Raw genomic sequence first — 23,195 nt, 5'->3', positions numbered from 1 at the left:
GCTGAATCTCTGAATGCTCTAAGCAACTAGTAACTAAGTAACTTGCTAACCCGAAAAGCTACTATAAATATTGTGATTTCTACATCCCTGTCTGGAGTGGCAGTGGGTGATACAGACATCAATAAAGAAGCAGAAACATAACTGCGGTTGTCAAGGGTAAAGGTGAATGCTTCTGTTTAAGCACGTGGTGGCAGTCTACCTGGGATGGTGTGTTTGGCAAGGGGTAACAGAGTGGTTAACCTTGCCACCTGACAGGTAATTATACCACTGCTTTTTTCACAGCTACAGCCATTGTAACTTACCACTCAGACACAGTCACTGAGTAATACCTGTAGTAAACTGGTAGTAGGGAACTTTTTGGAAATGCTAGTTGTTGCGCAGTTTCTCAGAACGTATTGAAATAAAATGAACAACATGACAAAATGAAACTAACTTTGGTAGATTTAAGGCCTCCATATGTCTGTCATGAAACTTTATATTTATATTTTCTGTTATTTTATACTAATAAAAATTCATCTTGTTCAGCAGGTTTGTAGAAGCACATAATAGAAGATGAAGTGTTTCCGGTGTGATCATGTATCAAAGGAAGAACAGGCTAATTTCTGTTTTAATTGTGGACAGTTGCTACGTACTCCCCCTCAAGGCTCCGTCAGTCAAGGTTGGTCTTACCTCATGCAACGGCAAATGCGGCAAATACTTTACTATCTGATTGCTATGGAGTTTAAGTGTTTGTACCATAAAATGTTTTTCCAACATTACACAGGATGCACCAAGCACGACATTCATGTTTGTACTTTATATTTTTTTTTGTTTTGAATACATTTAGGGATGGTTCAGACCTACAGCAGGATCAAGAAATCATGCATGGCTTTAAGCCTCACATTTGTTACCAGGCGGCAGTGAGGTGTCATGAACCCACTGCTGCCCCCATTCAATTTCTAGGTCACCTGTGTGCATTTAGGAGAAATCTTTCTCCTCCTTATTCTGTGGTTGGTACTATTAGAAAAGATTATGAAAGACACGGAAGAGGGGTAAATTCTGGAGATGAATTGTTGAAACCACTCCATGTAAATAATTCCAAAGTTGGTAATTTCTGTTTACGGGATGATAGTTTTTCTTTGTATTGGCTGTGTTTCAGCCCTGCTGTCTTACCTGTGGTTCAGTAGGCTAATTTTTTAGGCTCATGCATGAACCTGATCTCAAATAGACCCCTGATGAAGCAGACATTGTAGTTTTCTGTGAAACACGTCAAGTCAAAATGTATGAAATTTTATGTTTTTGGTGGTCAATGTGAACCCATGTTATTTTAACATATATATTATTAAAGTTTGCTGGTATTTTATATTAATTGTGAAATTAATTCTTTGTTGCTTTAGAAGTCCCTTAGTGCCATTAGTGCCTTTTACGTCTCCTCCTTTGAATAAGCATTTGAAATCTAAATGTATGGTTAGGTTGCTGCACAGTAACTACACAACTGTCTATAAAAGTAATTGTATAAAAGTGTTTATATGTTAGATTTGTGTCTGTTTTTTTGTCCAACATGTTTTCAATGTTTCAACAATGTTTTTTTTTTTAACAGAGATTGTACCTTCTGGAAGTGGAGACCATACACTTGCTTTTGTGAATCAGTTGGAACTTGGGAAAGAATTGACTGCAGATATAACCAAAACCAGTAGTACCAATGACCACTCAAAGATAAGTGAGGATGAACCACAGTCACTGAAGCATACTAACCTACCAGTCAAGAAAAGAAAGGCAAGATTTTTTTCACTAAGTCCTATTTATCTCTTCAGTTAAGCTGTTCACATATTCACCTCACCTTCTTGCTCTATTCTAGAATTCATAGTGTTGCCCTCCTAGTTAAAGGGTGTAGATATGTGTTGCTAGAGTATACAACACAGTGTGCAATGTTGTGATTTTTCTCCCTAATATGAAGAAACCCTCACTTCTAGCTACCATCCTATCTCCCTTCTCCCATATGTTTCTAAACCTCTTGAGTGCCTTGTCTTTAAAAGACTCACTGATTACCTGAGCACCATTTCTTTCCTTGACCCTCTCCAGTCTGGCCTTCGATCTGCCCATTCCACCGAAACAGTCACAGACATCGTCTTAAAGAAGACATCAAAGCAAAACTAAACCCATTATACTCACCTGTCCCTGTTCCTTCTTTAGGGTGCTGCCACCTTTTTTTAACCTGGAAACAGTTATTTTGATTGCCCAGGCTGGGTTGACATAATTTCCTGACATTTCTGAGTATCCTGGTAACTAAAGCTTGGCCTACGCATGCTCAACTGGAGCGATCATGTAGGTTGGAGTGACTGTAGCAGATATCACTTGTCCCTCTCTGCAATAATGACCTTACTGTGAATGTTTAACAGTGTAACTTTAGTTCAATACAGTGTATGTAAAGGCAAAACATTTTCTTTTTGTTGTAGATAGGAAGAGGGGTTAGTTGCTGTAGCCTTCTCCCTACTTGGAATACTTATACGAATACTTTACTTTATGACCATTTTCATCAGAACAGAAAATAAGGAGAAATACTGAATCTTCGAATTTATTTTTTGTGATAACTGTTTAGGATGTAACTCCCCTAACTATAAGAAGATTTTCTCTCCCTACCTTTTGCGTTTTCAAGACAGAAAGTGAAAGAAATCTCAGCAGGGCACAGATAGTAAAATATAACTTGATAGAGTTTTCAGCTCTTCCCTAATCCTATTTTTAGCTGTGAATACACTTAAAAATACCTCTCCAAGAGCATAGCCTGGAAATTTAGGTGACTACATTTTTTTTCATAGATGTCTCAAACACTTAAAATAGGGTGTTTGGCTGTGAGAAGTAAGTGAACAGTCAAAATATATATGTTTTAATTAAATTCTTTTTGAAAACATTTCCTGTTATTATTTATAATCCAATGTATCCTTATAAATTTATTTGTATCGGGAGCATTGTGTATTTTTTTTCTTAGCTTGTGTGCTAAATCGCTATGTTTTGGTTACGTTTTTTTGCATAAATTAAAAAGTATTTGCAAAGATACACTAATTTTTTTTTTATTGAATACTAATTTATATCTAAAGGTGAGTAAATAATGTCCTAAAACAAATTGTATGTGTATTTTTATTTGAATCATGTGCTCAGTTTTTTTTCCAGGGCTGTGCAGTAATCCAATTCTTGCTTCTTTATGGAATTTTTCTGTAATAAAGACTAGTCATTGCTGCTTTCTCGCTTTGTGCGCTATGACTGGTCTTGCATCTGCCCCCTCTAGTTAGCTGCAGGCAGCCTGCTGTGGGTGGGTTGTAATAAACAGGATTTATATAGCGCCAACATAGCACACAGCACTGTACAATAAATAGGGGTTGCAAATGACAGGCATTTATTAGCAGTCAGAACATCAGACCAAAAGGAGGAGAGAAGAGCAAAAAGGAACAGGGGCTTTTGGTCCCAAAAGTCAGGACAATCCCTCTGTTAGGGAGTAAGGAGATATGCATATACAAACAGTGACACAGGAAGAGCAGAAGAGCTTACAATCTAAGGGGTTAATTTGTTTTGTAAAAAAATATCAGGGTTTGCAAATGCATTTGATGTGTACAAAGCTGATTTTTATCCTTTGTGTACTTAATACCTTTTGATTAAAGGTTTAATCTGGTTTCCAAGGTCAGTAAACTGTGACGTCACAGTAAAAATGAAAACCTTGTTTAAAGACCAGCCTGGTAACAATAATTTCTGGTAACAATAATTTCTGAGCTGCATAGGTAAGGTCTATATTTCTTGAACTCTTCAGCAGAGATTGTCTATCCTAGAGGTTGAGTGGAATCTTTGCCTTATGATTAATCCTTCAGTTTGTTGCTAGGGTCTGATCCTCAAGTTAGATTGATTTGGATTTGGCACTGTCAACAGTCCATTTGTGGGAGGTCAAACAGCATAAAAAAATTGTTCTCTAACTAAATGCATTTTGAATTTGCAAACTAGGTAACCTGGGCCTCAATTGACTGCAGTAGGAAAGGCCAAATTAGTTAGGTATAGCTATAATATTTTAAACCTATTTGGCTACTTAGAGTTGACTAGTCCTACCATATGTCTGTTTCCCAAACATGTATTAGTTTTATATTAAAAAAATCAAATTTTTCTTGCAGAAGAGAAACAGAAAAAAAAGTAAAAAGAAGACAGGCAATGATTCTACATTTAGTTCACTTCCAAATGACTTGAAAGATCCCATTATTGTTGAAAGTGATAATGATGATGGATGTGAAAGTCTTACATACCCTGGTAGTGGTGAAATCACTCAACCCACTGTATCGACTACAGAAAACTTTAATGCTACCAATAGATTATTTCAGACTGGTGATGAAAACACAGACCTAAAAAATTGGGAAAATCCTTATAGCATGCTAGAGAATGCAGTATCAATACAAGTTAAGGATATTCCATTAGGCAAAAACAAAAGTGAACAGGAAGACAAAGATGAAAAGACCAAAGTGTCCAGTAGAGAGGAGTCTTCAAAGAAAGAAGATCCTGAAAGTATGGTTACCAGTTTTGCCAATTTAGAAATTAAGAATTTTTTTGAGAAAGAGGACCCCAAACATGAGAAGATATTAGTTGATCAGGTCAAAAAACTAAGACTTTCTGACAATGCCATAGACATGTCAGTGGACTCAAAACTTAAGAGGGTTGAACCTGAAAATGAGCATGACAGTCTAAATGAAACAAACAGTGAAGGGTTAAATATTATCTCCAGGATTGAAAATCTAAAAGATACTGGTAATATAGGTATGCAAAATACAGACAAAAGCAACGCTAAACTTGAGATGGATGAAAAGGATCACACGTTAAAAAAATCAGCTAGCTCTGAAAAGACCCTTGAAGTAGAACCAAGAAATGAAAAGACCAAAAACAAGTTGCAACCTATTCACAAAGATAATAGGAATGACACAAAAGCAGATATTTCTACAAAGGTATTAATTAATGAAGATCACAATTTTGGCCAAGCGAATAATGATATTGAAAATTTTGGTAATGTTAAATGCAGTGAAACTGAGCCAACAAGAAATCCACAAAACAAAAATGACACTGAAAAGGAAACTGATGAAAGTTGTAAAGACAGTCCCCCAACCTCCTCAAATACATTAATCCAGAAAGATGTAATCAAGCATGAAGATGCAAAAGGATCGAAAAACAAAAATAAGAAAACGTCACAGCACATAAAGGACATTAAGGAGGATTCTAAGGTTAGTTACTGCTAAATTGTCAAACTTTTGTGTTGGGTGTGCTAGTATGCTGTTTTTAGGTGTCTAATGTCCAAATTTCCAATTAGGTACTGTCTGGGATTGCATGTGTACTGTAAAACTTTCTAATGTTCCCAAAGAATCTAATTTTTTGACACTACCATCCTATACAAACAAAATTATCCAGTATCAGGCAGATGAGTATGTTTTCCTAATTTTGAACAATGATATGGGGTGTAGGATATCCTGTAAAGTTATATTTAAATTATATCAATTTGTTTTTAAAATGTTATCACCACATTAATGTATGGATTTATTATTTCTTTAAAACATCTTTTCCTTTATCATCATTTGGGAAGTCATTGTTTTGGTCCTAGTTTTCTCCAGTTTAGTAGTTGTTACCTTGAGTAAATAAAGAGTAATATTACAAAACTAGAACTAGGTGCTCACTTCAAAAGTCTTTAGGATTACATTGTACAGGTGAACTTCATTATGGACACATCTTGGAGCTGTATACAATAAAAGAGAATGTTAATGTAATTTAGTGCTTTTTTGACACACTTGATGAGTGTTTAATAATAAAATTGTGCCCACCAAGCAGCAGAATAACTTTGGGCTTACCTGAAAAGCAATTGTTTGGGCTTATGTGGACAGACTTTAGATTTGTTATTATCAATAGATCTTTTTACACCGGTTTGTGAAGCCTTGGATTATTTTGAATTCATTGACATTTACATTTGACATTCTAGTTTTGCATTCCCATACACTTGTATGGGAATACAAAATTCACTTGAGTCAGTCCAAAACCTGTTCAATAAAGTATGGAAAAGTTTTCTAGAGTGTCTTTGTGTTGAGAATTGTATTTATTTTTTTTTATCAGTCTGGCAAAACGGCTACACATTTGCAAGGTAGCATTGAAAAAATGTCCAGTGCAGAAAAAGAGGGCACAACAAAGGTTTCAGCCAACAAAGAGAAGAAAATCTGTGCAGAGGCAAATAATAATAATGAAAATACTGGTGATGATAAAATCTGTGAAACTACTAAAACAACAACAAAGTCACAAAATAAATACAACTGTGTAAAGGAAATTGGTGAAAATACTAAAAACAGTCCCCAAGACTCCTTAAATACATCAACCCAAAATGATTCAAAGAAAAAAGAAGATGGAAAAGCATCCCAAAACAAAAATAAAAAATCTCAGCAAGAGGAGATTTCCAAAAACAATAATGATATAAAGAAAAAAGAAGATGGAAAAGCATCCCAAAACAAGAATAAAGAAACACAGCAAGAGGTGGTTTCCAAAAGCAACGATGATACAAAGAAAAAAGAAGACGGAAAAGCATCTCAAAATGATATTAAAAAAACTCAGCAAGAGGAGGTTTCCAAAAACATCAATGATACAAAGAAAAAACAAGACGGAAAAGAATCCAAAAACAAAAATAAAGAAACACAGCAGGAGGAGGTTTCCAAAAACAATATTGATGCAAAGAAAAAAGAAAATGTAAAAGCATCCCAAAATGAGAAAAAAAAAACACATCAAAAAGAAGATTTTAAGAACAATAATGAGGATGGGTTATTGGTGAGTTATTACCAAGCTGTCAAATGTATAAATGGAAATGTTATTGTTATTTGAGGTTTAAACAATATGGGACACCTAATTGAATATGTGAACTTATAATACCTTATAATAATGAAAGGAATCTGGTTTATAAGGGACCTAGCCTTAGAGTTTATTTTTGTGTGTTAAGTGCAGGTAGACTAGGTAATCGATAGGTGTACCACCTGCAGAATTATAATATTTCCTATACAAGTTATCACAGCACTCCTACTAACAATGTCTTTAAGTATTTTTATAGCCAAATTTTTTTTGTTCCTCAAAATTTTGGATTTCCCACCACTTTTAGTCTCGCTGACAGTGGTCACCAGGACAACTGGAGAGAGTGAATGTCATCACCTGGGACACAGTCCACAATAAAAACTTGACAGTGCTTCTAAGTTCTCAACACTTTAAATTAAACATAAGGTTCTGGTTTAGATTTACTTTACTTTTTCATCTTTATTCAGGAACTTTTTGTGGTTAGGATCTATCCTCTAGACTTAGCTGTCAGCTTGTAGATAATGAATAAGACTGCTTTGTGAATTCAATGCTTTTTGCATACATCTTGTGACCAGGTTAGGGAGGGAGCTGAGAGCCTGTTATATCTTGAACAAAAGTGACAGCTTTCTTTGGTTAACATTTTGCAGTAGGAAGTAGTGCATTGCACATGTCATTTTGGGAAGCAAATGTTAATTCCTGAATAATCAGTTAAATTATTGGACTGGAGTAGGGTGAAGAGGGTGGTCCTCCTCCTTGCTTTATAGGGAGCAGGCACAACTCAAAAAAATCACTTTCATCAGTGAACCTGGGTGATCCAGCAAACCTGCAATGGATCTGGTGCAGGATTGAAAACCAACAAATAGCAAAAATACTTAAAAAATCCATTCCAGGTTTGCTGGATCACCTAGCTTTGCTGATAAATGTGTACCCTCTCCAGCCTTGGAGAGATTTAATAAATCAGATTCTATAATGCAGTTTTGGATACAAGATAGTTCTGGCTGTCTAATTTAGAAAACTATTTATATCTATCTATAGATATCTGGTCTATAGGAGAGTTACATTAGGAGATATAAATAGCTCAGTTATTGAAAATTACTTAAAGGTTTTTGCTTGCATAAGAATTTTTTTTCATTGTTTTACTAAAAAAATATTCATTGAGCTCCTTTCTATTTTCTTTTATCATAAGGGGAAAACTGCTTCAAATCTGCAAGGCGAATCTACCAACAAAGAAAAGACAGAAAACAAAGAGAAAGAAGAAGCTTTGAAAAGGTGCAGTATGCTGACTCACTCATAATTATGCACAAACTTTTTTGCAGTTTTGTCATGTGCATATTAAAAAAAAAAATCATTATTTTTAAAGATGATCAATACCAAGACAGTGGACCAGATTCTTTAAAGCTCCCCCAAGACTGGAGAAAAAAAATGATCATGGGAGAACCATGGTGATTGAGAAACTTCTTAAAATCGTTTTAAATTTCTAAGCAAATGTTTTCGATCCTAGCCCAAATTCATTTCAGGTTTTTTGGATCATCCAGGTTCTCCCATGATAGTCCATCTTTTCTAATCTTGGGGAGCTTTAATTATTCAGGTCCATTGTGTATGCTTTTATTAATGGCCCTTTTATTCCTATGCCTTTTCCCTTTGCCTGAACCAGAATAGGTTTGTAGCTCAACTAATTGCTTCACACTTTGCCACACATTTATCTGCATGCCTATTTTTATATGTGAATGAAATAACTGAAGCCAAATGATCAGCTTTACTGAAATTTCAGTCAGTTAGAATTCTTTAGAACAAGTTCAGCAATGTCAGCTTACATAATATATTTGTATCCACCTAAACCTTTTGTGTTAGTGATTTTGTCAACACCATTGGATGTGTAAATTATTTATAAGTCTAACCCCAAACACAAACCAAAACTACTTGCAGTCCCCGGGTTACATACGAGATGAGGACTGTAGGTTTCAGGGTTCTCCCCAGGCCTTTTTAGCTGGGTGCACCACCCTGCACTTTTCAGCACCCACCCGGCTGTTTTTGGGTGGTTACTAAAGAGTTTGGTCACAATATAGGGGCTGCCACCCACCTACAATTTCTTCCCACCTGGCTTAAAAAAATTTCTGGGTTGAGCACTGGGTTTGTATGTAAGTCGGAACAGGTATTATATTTTAATAAATGCACAAAGCAAAAAAAAAACTTTATGGAGCTTGGACATTCATTAACGTCTGGAGCAAGCCGTGCTTTGATTTGCAAAAAGAAACAACTGCAGAGTTTGTCTTGGTCAATAAAGAGTTACAACCAAAAGACTTCTTCTGCAAGTCATGCTAACCGCCCCCTCCCCGTCATCCATATGTTGTATGTCCTTAACTACCTGTAAGGGTTTGGGTTGTATTCCTATGCCCCAGTATGTACTGTATGTCCCAGATTGGCATGACTTATGCACTGCTGATGCAACTGACCTTCATGCAAATAAGACATGGAGGTCAGCATCAATAAACAGCAAGAACTGTGGGAAACCAGAAGATTGTCTAAAGCTCAGAATGGAGCAGTGTTTAGGAGTGCAAGCAACAGAGAAGATAAATATTTACATTCTTCATTTACAGGTATAATTTGATTTGGAATATTTGGTACTGTGCTGCTTTTAGATAAATACAAGCATGTTAATGCTGTTTCAAGAACTACTTCTTTCATAATACGTGCCTAAATACAACTTGTTTATTCTTATGTCTACAGGAAACTTGATCCTGAGGATTGTATCACATTGTATTTCCATGTTATTGTTTCCAAGGATTTTGGTGTTAAATTTAAGGAGGATAAAGTGATAGTGAAAGGTGGAGAGATAAAAGGCTACCAGGCATGGACAGATGTCATCTGTACAATGAACTACTCAAAGTAAGTTTTTCAGTTTATTTTTTTTTACTTGTGTTATTAGGCTTATGAATGTGCTTTTTTACCCATACCACAACAATTTTTAGTTAAAAATGGAATCAAATTGACACTTTTAAGAATACATGTTCAGGCAGGTCATTAAATGCCTCCTACCCGCCTGATCGCTCCAGGTATCTTGCAAAAAGCTTTGGTTGCAAAGATACCTGGCAATCCCGGGTACCTTTGTGTGTGCAGGGAAACACATTAATTCCTGCGCGCCTGCACGGGAGTTATCCTAGCCTGGTCAATCAAGATGTCTTAAAAACTTCTACAGGAAGACAAGAAAGTAGAAGATTGCGGCACCCTGTGAGGGAACAGGGACAGGTGAGTAAAGCAAGTTTAGTGCAAGTAATAGTACAGGTGTCAAATGAAGGCTTGGAGTGTGAGCCTAAAGTGATGCCGTTAGTTGTTGTTGCCAGCCTATTTGGGGAGCTAAATGTCCTGAATTACTTTTGCTGTGTACTACTGAGGAGATTTCTCTTCACTTAGTGTCTTGGTGATATAGTGGGAAACAAGACCAAATCTTTCCAAAGTAATTAGTACTTCCATCTTTGGGACTTGGTATGGGAACCAGTGTCTAATTTAGGGTATTTTTTTTAGCTTCAGAAGCATCCCCAAAATTTTTAGGTCAAAATATTTGCTTTAGCCTCTAACTATTCAATTATAGGAAGACAATATCTTACACAGTAACATACGACTTTACTCAGCTTGCACTGTAATCCTCACCTAGGTAAAAAAAAATATTGCTTGACGTCTTGCCACACACTTTAGATATTTCTAAAGTGAGGCCTTATAACTCAACATCACCCTCAGGCGACCCTAGGCCACATAGCTGTATTTAAGATGCTTATCCTACCAAAATTGCTTTACCTCTTTAAAATCCCCTATCATGGTAACAAATATAATATTTTAGAAATTAACATGAAATACTGTTTTTATTTTAGGTTTAAGAATGAATTCCCCTACAATGCCTGCAGCTAAAAAGGTCTGGGAGGGCTTGATATCAAGCTCAGTTCACAAACACTTTCCTCCTCTCCAACCATACCACTCCCCACTTAAAACATTTGTAGGCCCTTCCATGTAAGCCTAATCTCAAAAATTATACCAATTTGGTGAATTTACTAAATGATCCCATATCAAAACATGTATTAGTACGCCCTCTACATTAATCCTTTTTTTCACCATCTCATTGGTTACTAGTCCCTCCTATTTTATTTAATTTATTTAAAGGACTAGCTACAACCTTACCTTTTCATTTTTTTATTTACAGCTCAGTTTAGCTACAATGTGGTTTGGTAGGCACACCAACCTATGTTATGACTATGGTCGATATATTTTGTTTGTGACACAAAAACCTTCATCTCACTAAACATATCAGAAAACAACTCATTATTGTTTTTTTTTACACCTTGACTTTTTGAGCTTAATTCCAGAACTGGAATGTCCAACTTCAGTTCTTGATGACCAGGATTTGCAGTCAGTGAAGTAAGGAATGGTTTACAAAGGGTCAGAATGACTGGAATTGAATACACCTGTTATACCTTTACTTACACAGAAAAAAACTGTTATCTGAATCCCTTCCCCTCTTCCAAACAGAAGAAAACCATTCTCCTTCACCTCATGCTTGCTTATCTAAATCTGAAAACTGACATTAGCTGAAATAAATCCTTTATTCTGGCAGTAGATAATTTTAGGTTTGTTTAGTGCTATCTTTATATACAGGAAACTTTACCATGATGCTATCAGGCAAAAAAAAAACAAAAAAAAACAAATTTCATGATAACTAACTAATTTATGTTATAATGAAGTTAATCCACTTACCCAATAAAAAAATTATCTTTGGAGTCTATAATAATTAATAAATGAACCTTTTCAATTTATATGAGCCAACATTAAGTCCAATCTCATTTTTTAATTGTTGTAAATAAAAGTATATTTTTTTCCATCATAACGCTTATTTTTATGGGTTTAAGATGTCAAACTTTTTTTTCATTTTACAGAGAAGTAAAAGACTGTGGACTTCTGTATGAAGGACAGACTCAAATTTCTAAACAATATGTGGACAGAGATATCCCATACAAATATGTTATAGTGCGAGCACATGGGAAGGAGGAATATGAATTCATTTATAACATTGATGCGCAATATAGTTCACCCATGAATCGCTGCCTGTATATGGAGTCTAGACTCATTCATGGAAAAGGTGAGATATACTGCAAAGTAAAACTGAATACCTAAAAAAAAAGGATCATCTTTATATTATTACGATCAATATTAATTTATTTTATTATTATCATCTTGTATTGATAAAGTGTCAACAAACTACATAGCGCCTAATATATAGACAAAGTCTATAGTCGTGGCTGTAACTGTCCATCACACATAGATGCAAAGCTTTATATATAGACATAGTAAATAGTCATGGCTGTAACTGTCCCTCAGGGGCTCACAATCCAATGTTCCTTCCACAATCATATGTCAATAACACAGTCTAAGGCCAATATTTGAGGAGAGGCCAGTTAGCCTAACTGCATGTTTTTGTGATGTGGGAGGAATCCAAATTGGAAACCCACACAAATGCAGAATGATTATACAAACTCCATGCAGACAGTATGCTTTTAATATTTCATATATCTGATCATCCGTTTTGTCCAGACATTTATCCCTTTCAATTGTCACTAATACAGCAGTCTGCTCCATGCTTCATAGTTTCATATATGTAGGTAGGTGTTATGTAGGTGAGACACGAAAGATCTTTAGATTATTTTGCAGAAATGTTGTGTGAGAGAAGAGCACAAAGATAAATAGATTGTTTATATGTATTCCTATGGGGATATTGTACAATACATAACAATTTGATGCAAGAAGTGTAGCTAGAAGGGATATATGGTCATTTTAGTAGCATTGAAACACTGCAAACATGGATCTCTAGGTAAAGAGCGGGCAAAGATTCTCAAGGCAGATGGACACTATTTATTATTTGACTTACCCAATATATCTATCTATATATATAAATATAAATATATATATATATATATATATATATATATATATATATATATAATGTTTTTTTTCTATTCAGAGTGGCATCAGTATGATGATGTGTGCATGAAGGAAATTCATTGGTTAATGTCTAAGATAAAGAACCTGTGGAAAGATAGATATGAAGTTATTTTTAAAAAAAAGATGGTCGCTGGTGAAGTCATGCTCAGTAGGATTTTCAGCATTCTCACAAGCTGTGATCACATCAATTTGTCAAACTTCTTTATTCAACTTCGTCAGTTTGTTGCTGTTTATGCGGATCCCCTTTTGTTTGGAGACAAAAAAATATCATGGAAAAGTCTTGAATTTGGAGTTCAACAGGTAACAACTGCTTTATACATACAATTTTTGTTTACATTGAAATATGTATATTCTAAAACTATAGAGAGTCAGGATGATAGCTTGAGTTGGTTGTCATTCCACTTTTTACATTTCAATTTTGACTGATAAAACACTATAAAGTGTTAACAAAGTAGCAACGCTACTTCATGGTCATGTAAATAAGTAATCCACATAATGGTGATATACTTTGATAAAAAGCAATATTTGTCTCTTCAAGCATTTAACAAAAACAAGTAGGTTAAATATGAGTGTTCCTTGATCATCCAGGTTCACTGATAAAAGTGTATCTTCTCCAGTCTTGAAGAGCTTTAAAACAGGCTCATTGCATCAGAAGGGCTTGTCCTTGAGTATTTGTTCAAAGGCAGTTTGTTTTCTTGCTCTATGTTATACTAAGGCTTATTTCCTGGAATATCTTTAATGCAGGTTAATTTAGGATAATCTCTTTCTAAATTTAGGTTCATGCACTTTGACCATAATTATTGCAAGGATTTCTCTAGTTCTTGTGTCAAAACAAAAAAACACCATATCCTAGATATCTAAGGTGTGTATAAAACAGAGGTGTTTCTACTATTTCCAAGGCTTAGTATTTTGGAGTATTGGTGGTGGTTAAAATTTAAGTTCTTCTAGAACTGGGTGCCAACCCTTATTCAATAAAGTGAAAAATACGAAGGAGAAGAAAAAGCAGGGTTTTTTGGGCACAAAAAGTGTATTGTATTATATTTTCAATGAGTAATCACAAATAAAAAACATAACAGGTTCAAAGATAGGCCACAATAGTTTCTTGTGGTCTGAACAATATCACTTTGGCCCTAGGGGGCACATAACATAGCAGATTCAAAATAGACCACAATAACTTCTTGTGGTTTCAACAATCGCACTTTGGCCCTGGGGGGCTCTAGACATAAAACATCTAGCTGGTCATGTATATTACTTGCCATACAGATTTAAAACCTCCAATCATTTATTCATGTTGATTGTTGTACCCGCATTTTGCCCTAACTGGCTTCCTCAGGGGTATTGGTTTATCAATATATGTTTGGTACTTGTAGTAATTACGTCTAAATTAATAAAAAGGTTTTCTTGTTACATTATGTAGTATATACAAGTATATGTGTATATAGGTAAATAAATAAATTAATATTCTAGTATATAATGCTTAGCTGTGCATCCCAAATTATATAAGCTGCGATAAAAATCTATACAGTCAAATATATAGCGGGTTCAAATGGACATGTTAATCCTCATATGTATATAAATTTTCTTAGTGTATATCAACCACTTATATATGCTTTAAATATATTAATGTAAATAAAGGTATATAGACTTACATGGTCTTGTAGGGTGAAAACAACGCTAATTGCAGAGGCCAGGAGAGTATGATGCCTCCAAATTAAGTTTTTGGTGAGGTGACAATAGTATCTCCCCAGCCACAGGAACAGTATTCTAATAAGTCTGATATAAGTCTCAATGGGAATGATAAACAATCTACAAGGAAATAAATAGTGTTATTCTAGGGTAAGTACATATTCCAGAGATGTATACAAAGGAAAGAAAAAACTTCTTTATGGACACACCTGTATAGGGGAGCTCCACAACTGTAGGTAACATCTAGATCCAGTGTGGCTGAGCACTGCCACACTGGATCTTAGAAAATTTATATACATATGAGGATTAACATGTCCATTTGAACCCGCTATATATTTGACTGTATAGATTTTTATCACAGCTTATATAATTTGGGATGCATGTCTAAGCATTATGTACTAGAATATTCATGTATTTATTTACCTATATTTACCTACTATTTCCAAGACAGATTTTTAGAAAAGGTGATAGAAAGTTGTCCAGGCTAGCTAATGCTGACCAATTATGTTCCATATCTTGTTTTCTTTGAAAAGAAAACAGTGAATCAGATTGCCTATAATAAGTAAATGATAACAGGATCTACAATTTTAAATAACAATTTTTCTTTGAAATATAGGTAAATTACCTTATCTTAAAAAGTATCAGTAGAGTCTGTGAACCTTTCCTGGGTCTGAGGACAATGGAGGATGATGATATCGAGAACAAGATAATGGCAGGGTTGGTCTGTGTCATATTAGTAAATATGTTTAACATTGCTGTTGAGAAACATCATCTTCTACATATTTGCAATATTTTGTGTTTGGATGAAATGCCCAGAGAAAAAATGATTGGGGAACTACAAAGAGCAAAAAATATATTCTTTAGAATTCCAGGGTAAGTTATTTCTTTATTGTATTAAACCATTAAGTCAAGTACTCAAGTCATGTTGTACATATTTTCATTTGTTTTTTGTTGTTTATCATGGTAAAGACTGCAAAAATAAAATTTGGAACAATTTCACACTACTGGTTTTTAACCCATCACCATTTTGTTCGTATTACATATGCCTGTTTACAGAACCTAACAGTATGTATAGCCCAATTTTTCACAATAAAGCCTATGATAAGAAAGGACCAAATAATGCAGAAAGCCCTAAAGGGACTATAGGGACAAACCAGCTCTAAAGTGTTAGATTTTCCATCACTTTGTGTCCAGTTGTCAGTAGTTACTTGGACAAAAGAAGGGTTAATGTCCCTAGCGGGGACATATACAGCAATAAAACCTGGCTGAGAGTCTACCTAACCTAATTTTAGCAAAAGAGAAAAAACGTTTTGCCTTTACTTTCCTGAGTTATCTGAGCAGTGGTGCCCACATTTTATTATATTTTACTATTGATTTTTATTTTGCTTAGTACACATATATTGTGGGAGATTAGCTTTAACTCATGTATTTCAGACGCTTGTTCCAATTTAAAAATACTTTGCCCACTTTTATTCACAAAAACTCCCAACACAAACAAATCTTCAAGGGTTTTCCCTTGCAGGTGATCAGTGTCTTTCACATCATGACTGTGCAAAAAAACAAAACAAAATGCAGCCTCCTGGCTCTCTGCCACTCTTCTCAATATTCCTGGGAATCCTTCTCCCAGCTTACAGTCTCCTTACAGCCGTTCTGCCTGGCCTCAGGCTGCAACTCCTTCTGTCTCAATAACAGGTGCCTTTTTACCATCATTTACCTGGGGCACCAGAGCAATTCATAATGGAATGGAAAAAGGAAGGGTGTCTGGCCCACTCATTGCTTCCAGGACACTCTGGCCTGTATCCCAAATGGAGGCCTGCAATTCTGCAGCAACACAGTTACCAATAGATGTATCCAGGCCCTTTAATTCTTTTTTTCCAGGGAAGATTGAGGTTTACTACAATAAATATAATTAGCACACTCTGCAGTCCATAATGATGCAATACCTCCACATTACTCCCCTTAGCCAGAGCTCCACTGAGCTAAGCTGTCATTTGCTAGTCCTGGTGAATGCCTTATTCTCCCAAATACTGCTTCACAACTATGTAAATTTTATTTTGTTGCATTCATGCTTCTTTCTACACAGCTGCAAGTATGTGCTTCATGTCTAGTGAGGTCTGACAAGTTTACTGTTTTTCAATTGTTGCTAGACATAGAGCAGATGGTCTGTTGCAAGGGCAGGTCTCAGTGACCATGCATTTGCAGGGTATAAAAATGCACATATTGTGCGTCTTCATGCACCGCTCGTTGTGCACTGATGGATAAAAAGATGTACATAAACTACTTTCTATGATAAGTCACAGTGCAACACAGATAATCAAACCTAGATGAAAACAAAAGGATAACGAGTAATATGGATTTTGAAAATGTATTGTAATGGGTGTGTTACGATGTAAAGGTATGATCGGAGCATACCTTTTTTTCTATTTAAGTAGCATTGAAAGGAACAGAACAGCATTTTTCCAGGAATACTGATTTGGCTGGTTCATGTATTGCTTTTTAGTTCTCCATTCCAGCAGGACTGTTGTCAATATATAGCTTAGATGCAGTTTTAGGTCCATTATTCAATAATAAAAAAAAACTCACCCAAAGCTAAAAGATCCTAAACTTTATAAGTGGGAAAAAAAGGAAAACATATTGCTTTCTCGTCCTTTTATGCATAATATAGTGGCCGGGGGTTTTAGAGTCCTCCCTGATACCAGAGAACAATGTATTTGATTCATTCATTATTCAAACATTCAGCCTAATAGAGAGTACAGGAATTTATCACCTTACAACATTTTGGGCAGAGTTACAGATTTAGGATATATTTAAAACTTTCCATGACTGTGTCACTAAGTGCTCCCACAACCAGATTGTTTCATGCATGTATGAAGAGGGTGGGGCAAGCAGCTTGCAGAACCATAGGCACAGCTACAATCTCCATGCTCTTGTGCCGGGTATGCCAGCTTTTGTTTTTTGGCAAAATGGACATTGCCTATGCCTTTCTGCAATAAATCCCTGGCTGGTCACAAATCTAATAAAGTGAAAGTTTAGTTCTGCTTTAATGGCTATATTACTTGCTGGCTATGATACTACAGTGCATGTTAACCAAAACAATTGAACAAAAACAATTGCTCCCTTTTGTCTCATCAAATGTCAAGAAATGGGAGCGGGGGGGGAGTTACAATAAGTATAACCTTATACCTCAGTATAACCTCAGGGAAAGTTTAGGGAAATGTCAACATCACAGGGTCACATATATATATGTGACCCTGTGATGTTGACATTTCCCTAAACTTTCCCTGATAGATAATTACTGGTATTGAAACACATAAACCTAAAAGCTTCCCACGAGGGAATGTTTCCCTTGTATCACTGTCTGTATTAGTCTGTCATTTGCAATCCCTATTTATTGTACAGCGCTGCGTAATATGTTGGCGCTATATAAATCCTGTTTAATAATAATATTAATAATAATAATGTCTGATTCCCTGTTTTATAAAAAGAGTCCAGTGTGTGTGCGCTCGTGCACGCTTGTGTGTATATATAAATAAACAGTTATTTTTAATATTCTCAGCGCATTCTTTAACATAAATTATTAGATTTTTAATTCCTGATTTACTCTTTGAAATATATTAACTGTTTCAGTATATTTGTAGGTTGTTTTCTTTTTTAGTTTGAGATACTAATTTGCTTTATATGGGATTTAAGAGATATAACTTTTATTTATAGAAACAAATACTTTCTCTCTGTTTTTACATTTTAGAACTTTCCATTTCTTTATGAAGAACTGACCAGTGGTTAAACGTTAAGGTGGTCATTTAAATCAATGGTTGCCAACCTTGCCGGGGGAGTCAGGTGTCACTCAAAGCCTGGGATCTGTACGGGGGACATGGTCCGCCCGGGGGTGCACCGGCTAGAGCCATAGACCACCAAAATGTTCTCGTGGATTACTGACCACCGGTTGCGGTTGGCGACCACTGATATAAATTATACTAATAAAAGGTTGTAGTAAAAGTTTGTGTCTTACCACAATGTGTGAAAAGATTCCATCTGGACACCATTCTAATAAAGACTAAATATCACTTCAGATCACTGCTGCCATTATTGATCTTATTGGGCACCTGATGAGATTGCCTTGGGATTGTCCATGCTTTTCTAAAAATGTTGGTTCGCAAATCCTCCCATCCTTTTTCACATGCTCAGTGTGTTACACACAGACCTTTAAATCTGAGAGATCTGGAGCAGCTGGCAAAAGGAAAGTTGAGGGTGCCAATAATTTTATCCAAGCAATTTTTAATGTTTTGTGTGGAATGTCTCAGATTTTTTTTCTCTACTTTTGTTTCCAGTACCAATGAAAGAAATAAAATTGACAAAAACCAAACCATTTGTAGTTGCAACAATTTTCTTGGAGAAGTGGTGCATTTTCTGTCACAAATGCAAGGGTGGCAATACCTTTAATTTAAATTCTCTTACCAGAAACTTCATAACTGAAAAAAAAAAAAATCAGACCTTGCTTTATCTATCATTGCAATTACATTAAATTATATACTACAATTGTTCAGCTGAACGTTAATGTGATTATAATTACACTCTAATTCTTGTTTCAGGATGGATAAACATTTAAGGACACTGTGTCAGAGATGCATTGATAACAGTATTGATGAATGGGTTTGGGTACTACCTGTGTTTCATGCATTTTCCCCTGGATCCAATCTGGATGCTAAACATAAAGCAGGAGGAGACAAGGAAGAAAATGTATTTGCAGGTCTGGAAGGCCTTTCCTATGATAAAGTCAAAAGATGTAATGGGTAATCAGATTTTTTATCATTTGATTCACTTTAAAATAAATGTATTTCAATCATTTGAAATAAAAATATACTTGTCTTGTGAAACTGCACACAGTGGCAGTACCTTAACACCTAACACTTCCAGGTGTATTGGATGCCTACATTGCCTTCCTGCACTGTGGTCCTATGTGCCATCCACTATTTTATGTTTGTGTGTTTTGTAGCAATGTAAAGGCCAACAGATGAAACTACAGCACACAGCTATCCAACACATCCAAAAGTGTGTCATATGTGAAGTTTCTGCCACAGGCCATAGCATGCACAAGTATCAATCAAATCTTTAGGGAACTGGCAGATAGGCAAGCTGGGCAAGTCTTCTTGGTTTGGGGGCCATTCCCAAGCCCCAATTACCAGAATAAAATGGCTGGGAGCTGGAATGTTATGCTTTTGGGACCTCCACTTCATATTTGAGATAAACCCAAGCCTGGGGACAAGTGATTACTAATGCTGTATTTTTTTTTGCATTGATTTAAATTTTATTTTAAAATTGTTACATGGTCACTTTAAATGTAACTGAGATTCAAGAAATTTCCCAAAGTAGGGTGAATTTTGGCCATTCTAAAAAAAGTGGCCACATAGCAAAATGTACTCTCACGTCTTTTTTCTGGTGGAATCTATAACATTTTGTCTAGGTGACAGAGATCATGAAGACAAATACAGAAGTTGAATCCTCCCAGCAATAATTGTGAAAAAATCATTTTTTAGTTGTACATGTAATAACTATGTATATTGTATTTGTTACCAGTGATATTCTTAAGAAGATGATTACAAAGAAATATTTGCTGCAGGCAGACCCGGCACTGATACAGTCTTGGCTGTGTTTGATACCTATTAACCACATGGCTGAATTTTTGGAAGTGCTTCCAGTGAAGATTGTTAGTGCTCTCAAAGCATGTTACTTCAAATTTCCTGGAGCTGAGATAGATCACAGATGGGTCAGTAAAAACATTTGTTAAAGACATGTTTAATTTTATTTTAGTCAAACAATTAACAATGCAGATGACATACTTTAGAGATGTTTTGTATTTCTGTCCAAACTTTTCTGAGCTCTGCCACACAGGACAACCCTGTGCTGTCTGCAAGTAGGGGACATGTTTTCTTCTTGCTGCAGTTAGTTAACTGGAGCTCCAGGTCTGTCACTCTGCTTTCACCTTCTAACAAGGCACTTTTGCACTGCAGACTAACTGTTTCCTTGTGCTGATTCTCAGTTCCCCTGTCTAAGCTGCTCTACAGTGTTGTATTCAGGTACTTACACTGCTTGCATTTAAAATACATTTTTATATTGTGTTTATGTAACAATAGTTGAATTGATTTGTGTCCTTTATATCTGTCTAAACTATGAAAGCCAAACTATCTTAATTTTTACTTTTTGGAGGCTAGTTTGCAAGGAATTTATTCATTCTACTAGCAATTGTATGCTGCTATTTCCAATTACTCATGTTGCATATTTCTTCTAGGTACAGACCTAATGTTGTCATTACTACCGAGATGACAACATTAGGTTTTTCAGTATTAGCACACCTATTTTCCGTTAGGACAGGTGTAATTTAACCTGGGGTGTCTCTGTGTATATTGTATTATCACATACTATTAGCTATAAATGTTTTAAACTCTTACTGATGGAAGTAATGTTATAGCTGCAGATTTTACATTTTATTTATCCTTTTTTGTAATTGTAGAAAATTGAGCAAATTTTAACAAAGTTGATACAAATTATGGAAAAACAGGGCAAGTAAGTATAATTTTTTGTCTGTCAATGTGACTGTCTGTGTCCCCTCAAATCACTGTGGTTTAATCCTCAGACATTTGTTCCACTACAAGACACATTAGTGGTGTAGATGTCGGTGAGGGGAACCACCATGACAGGGTGATGCATGCTTTTGAGTTTGTTGATTGCAGAAGTTTTGAACAACTGTCCAGTTCAGTGTTTCTCTTCCTTTTTAACATGGGGGAAGAGTTGAAATAACTTTCCGGCCTTCAGGGAACCCCTGGTATAATTACTATATCCACAGCTCACAATACATTAGTTTAGTGTTTGGTGGGAAGAATCTGTCTTACATTGCTGACCAGTGGGGGGAATGTCACCCTGTCACCCTTACAGATAGCCAAAATGATCATTGGTGTTAGTTAATCTGACCTAGGAGGTCCAATTTTCTCATTCCTCAAGGAACACCTAGCAAGCTCCGGAGGAACCCTAGGGTTCCACAGAACCCTGGTTGAGAACCACTAATCTAGTTTGTTTTTTGTTGTCTTTCCTCTCCTCTTGTTTTGGTGATGACTGAATTTCCTATGCCATTCTGCCTTAATGACAATAGACACTAGGACATATAGGGAGCTTAAATCTACCCAGCATCAACACAGATAATAATGACAATAATGACTTGATAGGAATTCCAATCTTTCCTTCCCAAAGGCAATCCCAAATCAAGCGAAACAGTTTTACACATTGCAGCTAAAATACAATTCTTCCATGAAATTCCAACCATTCAAGTCCATGGCTTGGAGTAGCAAGGAAAAGATCAGCTGAGGGGGAGTGCTGGAAATGCTAGACGGGGCCAATGCGAATGCTAAATCTTATGAGTGGCCCGCTGCTGAAACTCCCTCTTCATTGAAATAGCACTGCTACTAAAATTCCCGGCTTTATTTGCATCTAAAAAAACAGTCCAATACGGAGCCATGCATAGGCAGAGAGCCTGCTGGTCTATGGACGTGAATGATGTCAGGAATTGTAGTAGCAGGGTTATTTCAATGCAGCAGCTGGCCAGCTGCAGTTCATATTTAGGCCCCCCGGCCAGAGTTTTACACACCAGTTCTACACTATGGAAGCCAGAGGAAAGGTTAGCATGATATCTAATTCTTTCTTTTACATGTATACTTTAAGTGTATGTTGCTTTTCAGTAAAGGGAGGGGCACTTAAAAGTGCACAAAGCACAAGGTACATTTTAAACAGGCAACAATCTTCATGAGTTTATTTATAACATACATTACATACACTGGGTATGTAGATTAAAGCTCTCGAAGGATGGAGAAGATAGAGAACATTTACTAACTAATAGCAAATTATTTTTAGGAAATCATGTATAATAGTCCTATATATATAGTCCTCCTATAATAGTCAATCTTCTCCAGTCTTGTAGAGCTTTGATAAATTAGGCCCACTGTGCATGTGTGGTATTTTGGTAATATCAGTTTATTCCTTTTTTTTTCAAGACATATACAGAAGAACAGTATGGATGTGTCCATAAGGATGTGAGTTCTGAGTATCAAGGACCTTATTAAAGCTCTCCAAGGCTAGAGAGTATACACTTTTATTAGCAAAGCTTGGTGATCAAACCTGGAATGGATTTCTTCAAGCATTTTCTTTTTGCTAGCAAATGTTTTTTAATCCTGGACCAGATCCATTCCAGGTTTGCTGGTTCACTCAGTTTCACTGATGAAATTTTATCCTCTCCATATAGATATCTTTTGTTTCCCCAATCAAAACTGGAACAGACAGCTCTTTGGTAAAGGCCTATTTACATATAGTGACAATATTCTAAGCCATGTTAGGTCAGTGGAACAAGAAAGAATATGGGTAAAACAAATTAGTTTAGTGACTGTAGACTACTGTGGTCTACAATATCCCTGTACACTAATTTTTTTCCCCTTATGGTATCATATATATATATATATATATATATATATATATATATATATATATATATCTTTCCGTATAGCTTTGCCTGTGTCATCATGTGCAGGCCCCCCAATGCTGATGCTCTTCAGATGTGTTGCAAAGCCAGCCTGGACCTTCACAACCTTATTTGTTCTGACCTATTTTAACAAGAAAGAATATGGGTAAAACAAATTAGTTTAGTGACTGTAGACTACTGTGGTCTA

At 35.7% G+C, this 23,195-nt stretch overlaps 1 protein-coding gene across 1 annotated transcript in view; it reads left to right on the top strand.

Annotated features, from left to right (window-relative positions):
• LOC140322402 (E3 ubiquitin-protein ligase RNF213-like) overlaps positions 1 to 23,195 on the top strand; it is a 133,866-nt gene that overhangs the window by 10,166 nt on the left and 100,505 nt on the right. Inside the window, exons 4-15 of the mRNA XM_072398975.1 lie at positions 526 to 658; positions 1,580 to 1,755; positions 4,131 to 5,222; positions 6,100 to 6,798; positions 8,003 to 8,085; positions 9,544 to 9,702; positions 11,739 to 11,941; positions 12,821 to 13,101; positions 15,104 to 15,360; positions 19,077 to 19,277; positions 20,062 to 20,251; positions 20,996 to 21,048. Coding sequence (XP_072255076.1) covers positions 553 to 658; positions 1,580 to 1,755; positions 4,131 to 5,222; positions 6,100 to 6,798; positions 8,003 to 8,085; positions 9,544 to 9,702; positions 11,739 to 11,941; positions 12,821 to 13,101; positions 15,104 to 15,360; positions 19,077 to 19,277; positions 20,062 to 20,251; positions 20,996 to 21,048 — 3,500 coding nt within the window. The 5' untranslated portion in view covers positions 526 to 552. The remainder of the gene's footprint in view (positions 1 to 525; positions 659 to 1,579; positions 1,756 to 4,130; positions 5,223 to 6,099; positions 6,799 to 8,002; positions 8,086 to 9,543; positions 9,703 to 11,738; positions 11,942 to 12,820; positions 13,102 to 15,103; positions 15,361 to 19,076; positions 19,278 to 20,061; positions 20,252 to 20,995; positions 21,049 to 23,195) is intronic.

Source organism: Pyxicephalus adspersus, chromosome 2 (genome assembly GCF_032062135.1).
Source record: "Pyxicephalus adspersus chromosome 2, UCB_Pads_2.0, whole genome shotgun sequence".
NCBI lineage: Eukaryota > Metazoa > Chordata > Amphibia > Anura > Pyxicephalidae > Pyxicephalus > Pyxicephalus adspersus.
This window is presented reverse-complemented; position numbering and strand designations above follow the sequence as displayed.